Source organism: Phocoena sinus, chromosome 6 (genome assembly GCF_008692025.1).
Source record: "Phocoena sinus isolate mPhoSin1 chromosome 6, mPhoSin1.pri, whole genome shotgun sequence".
Classification (NCBI taxonomy): Eukaryota; Metazoa; Chordata; class Mammalia; order Artiodactyla; family Phocoenidae; genus Phocoena; species Phocoena sinus.
In genome coordinates, this window is record NC_045768.1 from 5,715,372 (window position 1) to 5,727,940 (window position 12,569).

Sequence of the window (12,569 nt, forward strand, 5' to 3'; positions counted from 1 at the left end):
TGGATGAATGTTCAAAAATATTTTAAATAAATCTAAATTTTAAATGATTTTAAAATACAAAGTAAATAGAATACTGAGGGTTCAATGATATGACAAAAATCATAATAAAGGTGGTACACGATTCACTAACGTTAGGAAACATGGCAATTAATTATTCCCAGTGCACATCTTTAAGCTGTGTAATCAGAGTAGCTCACCCTATAAACCCGAACAGAAAGCTGTGAATATTTCCACAACTTCACATTTAATAAAACTTTACACTAAATGGAAACAGGCAAACCTATCTGAATGGCGGCAAGTCATCCACACGCTGTCATCCACACGCTGATTGGGTCCACGTCATTCAACATAGTCACTGTCGATTCGAAAGCAGAGGTGAGAGCTCACACCACCACTTAGGGAGGAGGAACCAACCCAACCTGCTTCCCTGGAACCTCTGCTCTAAAGTCACCCAGGGTGGCCCTGCCCTGGCAAACTGACAGACTAGACTGCAAGTCTCTACTCTCCACAGCAGGAAGACACAGTATGTGGCCAGAGCGGTCGAGCCCAGTGGCTGAGGGTGAGCAAGTCTCAGAGGGCAGGTGTGGAGCCACGGTGCACAGAGGCAAGTCCTCATTCTGCACCCACCACCTAGGTTACTATGAAGACAGCAGTGTATCAAATTCATTGTGCACTTACTAAGTGCCTGATGGTGCCCTCATTTCATCTTCACGGTGACCTCAGACAGGAGCTCAATTCTGTGGGATCTGGAGCCAGTCTGCCTAGAATTGTACCCATGGGGATACCAAGATAACAATGTAAAGCACCCAGAACAACGCTGGGCACGTGGTAAGGAACGAGAAATGTTTGCTAAGTTTAACCTTCTATTGAAAAATAATAAAATAATAATACAAAAAAAGTACATGGGTGAGTTGACAGCCTGAATCTTCACGTACTAAAACAATGCCTGTGCAACGAGCATCCAGATCAGGAAACAGAACAGAACCCCCGAAGCTGCCTCACGACCCCTTCAGTCACTACCCACCTCCACCTCCCAAGGGTAACCTCCTAACTTCTAATGTTAGCTATTCCAAAAAAAAAAAAAGTATCTATCTATATAGATATAGATAGATAGATATAGCCACCACCAATGATCTCCCTTTTACAGATGAGGAAACTGAGGTTTAAAGATGGTAGATAACTTATCTGAAGTCACTAAGCTAGTGACTGGCAGAACCAGAACTTGAACTTATATAGACTGAATCCAAAGCCTTAATAACCACTGCACTATACTACCTCTTGGGTATTCTGCAACCATCAAATGAGAGAACTTATATGAAAGTCCTTGCCTGGCACCCAGCACAACACGAGCTCAATGAATGGTAGCTATTGTTGTCATTAGAGATGGGGCCCTGGCTGATTCTGCCCTGTTAACTGGCATTAACCAAAACAAGGAATTCTATATGTCAATCAAATAAGATATCAGCTCTTCTTAGTAGCTTTTGCTGACAACTTCATGCCACCCACATTTGGGGAGAATTAAATACTCCCTTATCTGTTTGCAAAGCACTTTACAAACTACCTTTAAATAGCGTGACCTCACTGAGAAAGTTGCTGGTTATACTGTCTCCCCATGACAGGGAGCTCTTTGAGGTGCGGACCTGTCTCAATCATCTCGGTACTCCCAGGACAAAGGTTCCTTGACTGGGAGCTCCAGGGATTAGCTTAGAGAATTCATGAAGCTCCTGAAATTACATAAAACTATTTAAATATTTCTGAGGAGCGGTTCAAAGTTTTCAAGTCTTGAAAAGGTCTATGCTCCAAAACAAGTTCAAGAACTTCCCTAATGCACAGCAATGTGTTTGGCACATAGAAAGTACTCATTAAACGTTTGCTAAAATTAAAGTGAATATGGAGAAGCCTGTCGGAAAAACGCTAAGATGACCAGCTGAGGCTCCAAGCTGAAATACTGTTCCAGCTAGGATCCCCCCTCCAAAGACCCTCAAGATGACATGACCATTAGTTTTCTCCCCTATGTCCCATCTAATTCCACCAGCATCCCTTTGATGCTTTGAAGATTCTGCTGCAGAATTCTCATTGAGATGGAAAGCTACCCAACTATCTCTGCAAAGGAACCGAGTCCCTCTTAGAATGCAGAAGACATGGGTCCAAGAACTACTGCATATATTAACTGTTTGTGTGCCTCCGAGAATACCGCTTTATCTCCCTTTGGCTTATTATTTCCAAATATAAAATGAAAATTATAACCCTTGTCCTGACTATTTCACTCGGTTGTTGTGAGGATCTAATTCCACGGTAAGATAAAACCAGCAACAAACTTGTCTTATTTATCTTTACACTGGCCCGGCATCCAGCAAGAGGCCTTGGACTCAGCAGATCCTCAAACAGCAGCAGGCAATCCCCATCACAATTTCCATGAACAGTACTCAGTCTTGCAAGTGATCTGCTATCACCTGATACTAGGATAAAAATGTAGTTCATGCCTCCAGAAGTACTGGCTATTCTTTACCAAGTGTCTTTAAACAAAACTCTAAATGCAAAACATTTTCAAGAGGGATGATTAACAGAGTTAAAGAACTGCACAGCAAAGCTAGGGAGAGGGGAGCTCGAACAGACACGCGACACAACACATTAGAAAGTAAAAACCAAAATAATATGGCCAAAACTTTTTTCAGATCTAGCTGGATGGAAGCTCTGAATGTTGGTGAGCTTGAAGGGACCACTGAGATTATCTAGCTTAATATTTCCTGAAGTTTGATCCACAGACGGTGATTTGGTTTTATGAAAAGAGGGTATGAAGTGACAGAACTTGGGTATATTTAAAATGCATATCCCAAACCCTAGTAGGACTTAATGCACAGAAGCATACTCAGGGCTCTGAGAAGTCCTGCAGTAAAGAAGCCAATTCACCTTTATTTAACCCTGTATCCCCCAGACTTCTCTGTCCATGAGCCCTTTACCATGGAAGATCTATGAACAGCTTGTAGATCAAATGCTGGGAAAGGCCAACCTAGCCCAAGGTCATGCAGCTACTTGCAGGAGACTCAGATCTCTTAACTCTCCACCAGAGCTCTTTCCATTAGAAATTTAAATTATTGTATGGGCTCACAATTTGGAAAAGGATGAGGAAAAAAAGCTGCTGACTAGGCATCCCGATGGGCAGTGCAGAACAAAAGCAAAGTGGCGAGAACAAAGGCAACTCGAAGAGTCAATGCCCCGTGCAAAGGGGCAGCTGCTACCCAGCTCCTGCCAAATAGTCACTGCAGAACGTGGGAGCAGTATGGCCAAGTATTAGATAAAAATCTCACTTTTTACGTGAAATTGTTCTAGTTTCTAAGTGTTGGCAGCGTGTGGTCAAACAAAGCATGCCTGCAGGCCCGCTCTGAGCCTTCTCCAGCCCACAAGCCACCAGTCTGAAAACTCTGGTCTAGGCAAATTTTTATTTGGGACTTAAGAAACCTTACTTTGATGATACACATGGGTTATCAGATTTTAAAAGAAAGATAAAGAAGTCCCAGCTGAATATCAGAAAAGCATTAGAGGCATACAGAGGCATACCATCTACTTTTCAATACCAAATATGAAGTTCAGTGCTTCCATTAAAGTGTGGTGACCCAGGGCTTCCCTGGTGGCGCAGTTGTTTAGAGTCCGCCTGCCGACGTAGGGGACACGGGTTTGTGCCCCGGTCCAGGAGGATCCCACATGCCGTGGAGCGGCTGGGCCCGTGAGCCATGGCTGCTGAGCCTGCGCATCCGGAGCCTGTGCTCCGCGGCGGGAGAGGCCACAGCAGTGAGAGGCCCGCGTACCACAACAGAAAAAAAAAAAAAAGTGCGGTGACCCAAATGGGCTCAGTCACATCATGAAAACCCTTAAACAAGAACTCGCTCTCTGTAGGGTACTCTACTGGTCCCATCAAAGCAAAGACACAGAGCAACCCATAGATGTCCTGCAGACACTGGTTTTCTTCAAATGTCCGAGAAAGTTCAAATGAATGTACATGCAGGAGTTAGTCCCTTGTGAAATGATGATCTGAGCTACTCAACCACTGGGCACGTCTAAGACAGTCTCAGTGGAGTAAACTTAAAGCCACTGAGCATTCAGCATACGTGACTCTGCCATGAGGCACAAACATCACATATGAGGTGAGAGAAGGCAGTATCTCTCAAGGAGTGCCCAACAGTCAATGAACACAGGCCTTTTCTTTAAATGGGGGTGGCACATTCTTTTAAAGGAAATGTAGTGTTTCTATACAGCACATGTGCCAAATCATCTACTGCTCAGGCTCGAAGTGTGAAACAGCAGCACTGGGAAGCATTTTCTGCAGGACTGTGGAACTTCCGAGGCCCCACACCAACCAAACAGTTCCAAAAAACAGTGCTAGTATAGAGTAGGCTCTGGGCCTTAAAATCTGTCCACTGACTCTTCAGTGCCTTGGTCACAGTCATTTGAGAGCAGAATCACCATGATGCCCAACTCCATGAGGTACCAATTAACACCATATTTATGTGAATAGAACACTCTAGAATTATGCAGTGCAGAGGCAATGACTGGGTCTAGGTCAAAATAGGAGCTTAAAGTCCTAAGAAGCCCTAGCAGTTTGATAAGAGAATGTCTATTTGGGTGATGACTGGCAGGCGGTTGGTCCAGCTCGTGGAAGGAAGGCTGCTGGGAATGTGAAGTACACCGTGGTGTGACATCATCCTGTTAACATGCGAATGGGTGCACCTGGTGACGGATGCCACTAAACTATCAGCAGTGGGCTTTCCAGGAACTCTTTTATATTTTTAGAAAAGCTAAACAAAACAGATTTGTATCTTCTCATCCATAATCTCCATGAGGTCCCCTTGAAAGCCTGACAGACAGTAGTCAGCTTAGAGGTGCAGTGTGGCCACAGAACAGGATAATCTGGCTTTAAGTCCATATCCCATTCTTATTAGGATCCTGCGCTCTCTAAACAACGAGTTGAAGAATTGAAAAAACACTTTATTTTTGCTAACCAGCCAATGACTTCAGAGAAATGGACATGATTTTTTTTTTTTAAACACCCGGCAGTTTTAGATCTTCACCAGTGGGACTGAATCAGATCACATTTCTACATTTGTGTACTTCCCTACAAAATGGCTATGTTATCCCTTTGGCCAAACACTATTAGCTCACTGGACTTGACACTGCTGCAGAAATTTTAAATTTTACATGACATCTTCAGAGACTCCCTTCAGATCTAGGAATACCATGCTTAGAGTGATCTAACAGCAACCATTGGTTCCCTTTGTTGGAAAGAGTCCAAAGGATACAAAAGGAGGCTTCAACATGCCAGGAGGGAAGCTTAGTGGATTAGGTACTGGACTCTACATATCAGACTTAATAGAAACTGCAGGTTCAAATCCCATCAGGGTCAACTCAGACTCTGCTGTGATATTCTGGATAAACTGGGCACCAGACAGCTTACTGCTCCCTGACAAACTTGAGGGCCTTACAGACTGCCCCTGGTGTTTACGAGGACACCTAAGAGGAGAGAAAGCTTTCCAATCATTTAAATAAAGAAATGCACTGTCTTTTACCTCCAGTTACTGGGGGGAAAATCACATTTCTGCAACATGCTGTGTATACAATGGCGAGGCAGAACCACCATCATCAGATGCCCAAATGATATGAGCCCCTTCGAGGTAAGCTTTACTATGGATATAAGCACACAATATTTTAGATTTCTAACATTCAATTCTTGCCCAATGCAAATCTACAAATAAACCTAAAATTACCCACAAACCTGTGTTTTCTTTAGTTTTTAAAGGCCATCAAATCCTTGGAGATAGTATCGCCCTCCAGCTGTGAATATTCGGAAGTAATGCACTTACAGCACTGTCTCCACTGGGCTTACAACTGCTCCAGTCAATGGTGCCTTTCAGAGCTGGGAACATTTCCAGTGAAGTTTCCTCTGCTAGTAGTAAACACCACTGCTTCAACAATCCACATTAGGTCAGCATTTAACAGAGGGTCTCCCTCCCTCTTGAGCAGGTTGTCCAAGAATATGAGTTCAACCACTGGCTCAAGAGAAGCAGAAAGTCTTCTCAATGGTTCAAAATTCATTTTATGTTCAACTACAGGCCTTCTGCAAACTGAGGATCTGAGCTCTTTAGGGTAGTGACTATAATTCTTCCTGGATACAGAGGCCGACAAGGTGACTGTCACACATCAGCACAGAGTGAAAGCCATTACATATTAGTAGCCAGTGAGAAACAAGGTTCAGGACCCTGTACTGTAGAGGAGAGCAGTGTAACACGCCGGCAAGCCGAGTGCTGGAAGGGGAGCTGGATGGCACTGTTCATCCATTACAGCCACTGGTTGGCTCTGAAGTCTAAGTAAGATGGATACTCACTATATATTGGTTGGTGCCTAGGCAGTAAGTAACAAGTCATCGGATAAAGTTTTAGGCGGAACCACAGGTTTGGAAACTTCTGGGATCCAATGTAATGTCTATAGGAGCATCAGTATTACAATGAAAAGTCAGTATCTGGGAAACAGGTAGGGTTCCCTCCCCTGGAATACTGGAAAGAGGTGTAAAGACCATATCTTCAAGCGACCGAGTGGAGGCTTTCTTCTAATACAATGAGTCCTGTAGCTTTCTGTTAGGAATCAAGCAGTAATTAGTTATAGCCCAGCTTTTAAAGTATCCGTTAGTATGCCTACAATTAAATAGGAAGAGACGATGAGTATAAGACACTCAGCAGAAGAAATTTAAGTGTTAGAGCTAACACTTAAGTTCAGTAAGCTTCACACACAATACAAGGACATGTTCTGTTCTAAACATCATACCAGAAACCAAAGAGTATTTCTGGCAGGTCCCATATGCATTCTCCAGGGAAGCTTGCAACCTCTTAAAAATCAGTTTATTTAACTCTGACAAAATGCACGACATTGTCAGATGGTCAAGTTTCACTGCTGGAATGACTTCATATCACATGCTCCCTGAAAGAGGAAAAACTATTGCCCATAAGGAATTTCTACGTCTTATGGACCACCCACACCTATCTAACATCTTTCTTTCTCTCCTTTCTCTCCTCTCCCAGAGCACCCTCGAAAGTAAAATACCCTCGAATTCCTTCCACTCCACCCTCGAAATATAATAAGTCTGAAGAGGATGTTTTCCAAGTTTTAAAAAGCTACTGGGCCTGAGACAGCCCCTTTCTGTCTAGACCGGGTCCTCGCCGTGAGCTCCCCTAGCCCCCAACCCCCGTAAACCTCAGAACCCCACGCTGGCTGCCCTGCGGGTCCAGCCCCGGCGTGGGGACGCGACAGGGCCAGGCGTCCCGGACAAATCCTTTCCCAGCGGCTGCAGGCACCTGGGAGACCGGCCCGACAGGCTGGGCCTGGGCCTCCCAGTGGCGCCTCATCCCTCGGCTCCTCTCGGCTGCAGGAGCCACAAGGAAAGGCCGAGCCCAGCTGGGGCGTCAGCCCAGGTTACCTCCCGCCCCCAGGCCGGACCCCCTTCTCCCCATCAGGCCCGACCCGGCCCCGCCTCAGGCTCCCGTGCTCCTACCAGCCTGCCGCGCCCGTACCTGCCGGACCCGGTGCAGAGCGTCCACGAAGCCCTCGGCCTTCATCCCCACCGGAGCGCTCTGCCCCTGCACCAGCTCCGCCATTACCGCCCCCGCCGCCGCCGCCGCCGCCGCCGCTCGGCTCCCCCGTCGGGCCTCCCGCTCCGCTTGGGGACCCGTAGCCGGAAAGGGAAAGTCGCCCCACTTCCGGCGGAAGGGGAGCCGGGACGCTCGCCGACGCGAGAGGAGCCGCGTCTGCGGGGCGGGGTCAGGGCACGTGACCGCGGTCCGGCCGGAAGTGGGGGGCGGGCCCTGCGAGCGAGGCTGCCATCTGGTTTCGAGGGATAGGTTGCGATCCCGCCGATCCCGCCATTCCCAGACGCGATTTGGTCGAGGGCCGTCGATGATGTCGTGACAGACCCTTGAGGCGTGTGTGTGTGTGTGTGTGTGTGTGTGTGTGTGTGTCGCGAGGTGTCCGGCTGTCGACCGTTTGGAAACCCAGAGAGGAGTGACCTGGCTTTCCCTAGACGGCACCCTGGCTGCCCCTCTCAGAAATGACCATCGATTAGGAATACTGGGACTGAGCGCTTTGAAATGGCACCGTGAGGACCCAGAGGGAGGCTGGAGGGCAAGGAACAGCACCACAAAATACTGACCCACGTTTACAGAGTCCTGGGCCCGAATTCTTGCGTCGTAATCAGTTTCCTCGAGGATGGATGGGCTAATGCCACACCTGGGGTTGCCTAGCGACACAGCTTAGGAAGGGCGCTTCTACTGGAAAGCCAGCGCGGTGTCCTCTTACACATTCCTTCACGAACTCTGGGACTCTGGGGATACAGGAAATACCACAGGACCATCATTGCTTTCCTGCCTGCTGAGTCAAAACAGTATTGCAAGAGGGCTTCTTGGAATGCTTAAGTAACTTTTAAAAATGATGGTAACTAGATATAGATATTTCAAAGCAAGGGAAGGAATCTTAACGGTGGAACACACTTGAGCTTTTGAGGTGGATTTTACAAATGAGCCAACAGCTACCCCCCACCCCCACCAAGAAACAAGGCTTAGGGGCTTGACACACATTTTGTCAGTGGCAGGTCCAAATAGAGGTGCCCCTCTTTGGATTAACAAGATTGCCCTCATGATTAATATTTCCAAGCTCTATGGTGCCAAGGAATCGAATTTAATGGAGAGTCATGTTGTCAACTATTTTATGCCCATCTTGAAGTTATGAAGGAAGATGAGCACTAAGAAAGGGGAAATAAAGGAGTAAAATTCAAGGTGACTTCTCTTGAGCTCTCATGTCAGCATGATGGGAGAACTTTAGATTTTGGAAAGTAGTATGAGCAATAAATGGCCAATAATCAAAGAGCAGTTCTTCATTTGTTAATGATTCACTACTAGACTGTGAGTTCCTTTAGAGCAGAGACTGAGTCTTATTTTCCCCTGTATCCCTAGGTGCTTAGGAAACTTATTTTGAATTGAATAAAGCCAAATCGGATTAATTCCTAGATTATGGTAAAATAAAAGAATCTGGCAAAATTGCAATATTGGAGAGTATCGCTTTTGGACAAAATGTTTCGAGCCATGTAGGAAAGCACATAGTTGGCGGTGTTGCTGTTTTTGAAGTGCTATCGTGAGGCAGGACCAACACATGCCAACATATCTATCTGTGTTCCGGCTTGGGTGTGTTGAGTGTTTTAATTTGCTATCCTTGTAAAAATCAAGGATATGGCATCAACCTTCCCAAACAGGGATGGTTCTGCTGACCCAGTATCAGTGATACTTGAGTTTTGAATACTTTCAAAAATCTGAGGTGAGTATGTTGGTTCATCCAAATTCCAGCTGGCTCTCCCTATGAGTGAAAACAGGGTTATTGGCCCAAATATAAGGCACAGTTCAAGGTTTGGTCCAAAGATCACAGAATGCCTAAGTAAGAGGATGAGGTTCTGGTTCTTCCCCCTTTTAGTTGTTGAGTAACTCTGGGCAACTCACTTATTTCTGGGGGCATCAAAGTGGAGGATGACCCAGACCCAGTCAGGTCCAGTGTTCTATGTTCTACTAACACCGTAGACTTCATCATCTTAGCATTTATCGCGACTGTTTTTATTTTTTTTTTTATTTATTTATTTTTTTAACATCTTTATTGGGGTATAATTACTTTACAATGGTGTGTTAGTTTCTGATTTATAACAAAGTGAATCAGCTATACATATACATGTGCTCCCATGTGTCTTCCCTCTTGCGTCTCCCTCCCTCCCACTCTCCCCCTCCCACCCCTCCAGGCTGTCCCAAAGCCCCGAGCTTATATCCCTGTGCCTTGCGGCTGCTTCCCCCTAGCTATCTACCTTACTACGTTTGTTAGTGTGTATATGTCCATGACTCCCTCTCGCCCTGTCAAAACTCACCCTTCCCCCTCCCCATATCCTCAAGTCCGTTCTCCAGTAGGTCTGAATCGCGACTGTTTTTAAATCACTGTGTAATTATTTGTTTATTGTCTGTCTTTTCCACTAGAATGAAACCTCTGTTGAGGCAGGGACCGCACCTGCCTTGTTCATTGCTGTTCCCAGTACCTAACAGAATGCCTGGCATTTTGTTGGCCCTCAATATTTCTGAAATGAATGAATGAGAATGATTTTGCCCAAACTGGATAGGAAAAGATTCTCAGAGGTTAAAAAAGAATCCACGTACTCTGGTTGTGACTCGCTTTGCATATGAGACTGTCACCTAAATAAGCCATCCCACCCTGGGATTTAGAGGTACATTACTGATGACATTGAAATGCTTCCTTAGATATTACCGACTAGAAGCCACTCTAAAATGAAATTTTATCTGTAGGAGTCTAGGTTACGCTTGAGTAACAAACGTCAAAGTATCAGTGGCTGATAACAAGAAAGGTTTTTCACGTGAACGTTCACGCTACGTGATGAACATCACTGGTAGGTTGTGCCTCTGCTACACATTGCCTTCACTCTTCAACCAAAGCTGATAGAACAGCCTGTCTCAAACATTAAACGCCATTGAGGCAAAGGGAAGAGAAAGTGCGGTAAATCATGGACTGTGTTGTTTTTTTTTTTTTTTTTTTTTTTTGCGGTACGCGGGCCTCTCACTGTTGTGGCCTCTCCCGTTGCAGAGCACAGGTTCCGGACGCGCAGGCTCAGCGGCCATGGCTCACGGGCCTAGCTGCTCCGCGGCACGTGGGATCTTCCTGGACTGGGGCACGAACCCATGTCCCCTGATTCGGCAGGCGGACTCTCAACCACTGCGCCACCAGGGAAGCCCCATGGACTGTGTTTTAAAGCTCCTGCCTCACCGCAGAAATGCTATGCATTACATTTGCTCACACTTCATTGACCAAAACAAGCCAGTGGTCAAGTATTGGCCAAATGGCAGAGAAATATAATCCACCTCCAGAGAGAAAAGGCGAACATTTCTGAACAGTGACGTGATTTTCTAAAGAAATTAAGAGGAACAAAATATGGGGAATGTTGTATAGTAGACCCTTACCCTAAAGGACATAGTATGGGTATTTCCAGTATTCATTATGCTAAGGATCCTTGACATCTGGTCATTTGTAATCTGGGGAAGGCTTGCATTCCTATCGCAGGAGCTGCACTGTTTTTCTTTCTCTCTGAGGTAGAACGAATTCATAGCAGTAACACTCTGTGAGTGGGGTGTTCTCCATTTAGAGGTTTTCATAGACCCCCTTTTCTGTTGTCAAACATCCACTGGAATTTCAAATGCAGACTAAAGAGCATGTCAGCATCAAATCTAAAAATAAAGGAGAGTTACTAAGAATCTCCAGCACTGATGAGGAATAAGGACATTCCTTAGAGCAACGTTAAGACACAGGTACCCTGTGTCTTACCGTCAGAGTAAGAGTACCAGTCTTGCCCTCATACCACCCTACTCTTCATAGAGCTACATCTTCAAGTAAGTTCCTATGAGGGTACATGCAGTAAATATTCTGGGGCCATGCTTGTCCAAAACAATCTTTATTCTGCTGTCTCAATTAACAATTTAGATAGTTGTAGAAATTGGTATTGCAAATAATTCTCCTTTAGGACACTGAAGTCATCATTCATTGTCTTCTAACATCCAGTATTTTTTTTACAACAGTTTTATTGATAAATTTTGATATATAATAAAGAACAAAAAATTTTGATACACAATAAGCTGCACATATTTAATGTGTATACTTTTACATATACATATATACTTTTACATATACACTTTTACATATATGTTTTACATATACACCCAAGAAACCATCATTACTATCAAAGTCATGAACATGCACACCCCCCCCAAAGTTTCCTCATGCCTCCTTGTAATTTTTCCATCCCACCCCTCCCCGTTCTCCAGCCTCCCCGCCTTCGGCCTCCTCATCCACAAATAACCACCAACCTATTTTCTGTCACTATAGATGAGTTTGTGTTTTCTGGAATTTTATATAAATAAAAGCACGCGGTGTGCACTCTTTTGTCAGAGTTCTTTCACGTAACATAATTATTTTGATATTCACCCATGGGGTGCTGTGTATCAGTAGCTCATTCCTTTTCCTTGCTGAATAGTGTTCAGTTGAATGGGCATACCACAACTTGTTTATCCATTTACTTGTTGGTGGATATTTGGACAGTTTCCAATTTGGGGCTGTTATAAATACAGTTGAATATCAGTCTTTATTATGGACATATACTATTATTTCTCTTGGGTAAATACCTAGGCATGGCTGGATCATATGGTAAGTGTACATTTATGGTGAGTTAGTGTTTAATGGGTACTATTTCAGTTTGGAACGATGAAAAAGTTCTGGAAATGGATGGTGGTGATGGTTGCACAACATTGTGAACGTTCTTTTTTTTTTTTGCAGTTCGCAGGCCTCTCACCGCTGTGGCCCCTCCCGCTGCGGAGCACAGGCTCCGGACGCGCAGGCTCAGCGGCCATGGCTCACGGGCCCAGCCGCTCTGCGGCATGTGGGACCTTCCCGGACCGGGGCATGAACCCGCGTCCCCTGCATCGGCAGGCAGACTCTCA

At 45.3% G+C, this 12,569-nt stretch overlaps 1 protein-coding gene across 4 annotated transcripts in view; it reads right to left on the bottom strand.

Annotated features, from left to right (window-relative positions):
- The window catches only part of FUBP3 (far upstream element binding protein 3), a 49,574-nt gene extending 41,856 nt beyond the window's left edge, over positions 1 to 7,718 (bottom strand). For 2 of the 4 annotated variants that reach the window (XM_032634816.1, XM_032634817.1), the window contains exon 1: positions 7,557 to 7,710. In XM_032634816.1, the coding sequence (XP_032490707.1) occupies positions 7,557 to 7,640 (84 nt within the window). In that variant the 5' untranslated portion in view covers positions 7,641 to 7,710. Of the gene's footprint in view, positions 1 to 5,561; positions 5,677 to 5,767; positions 5,936 to 7,556 lie in introns of all 4 variants that reach the window. The other 2 variants (XM_032634818.1, XM_032634815.1) reach the window with 2 other exon arrangements.
- Between the last annotated feature and the right edge of the window lie 4,851 nt (positions 7,719 to 12,569).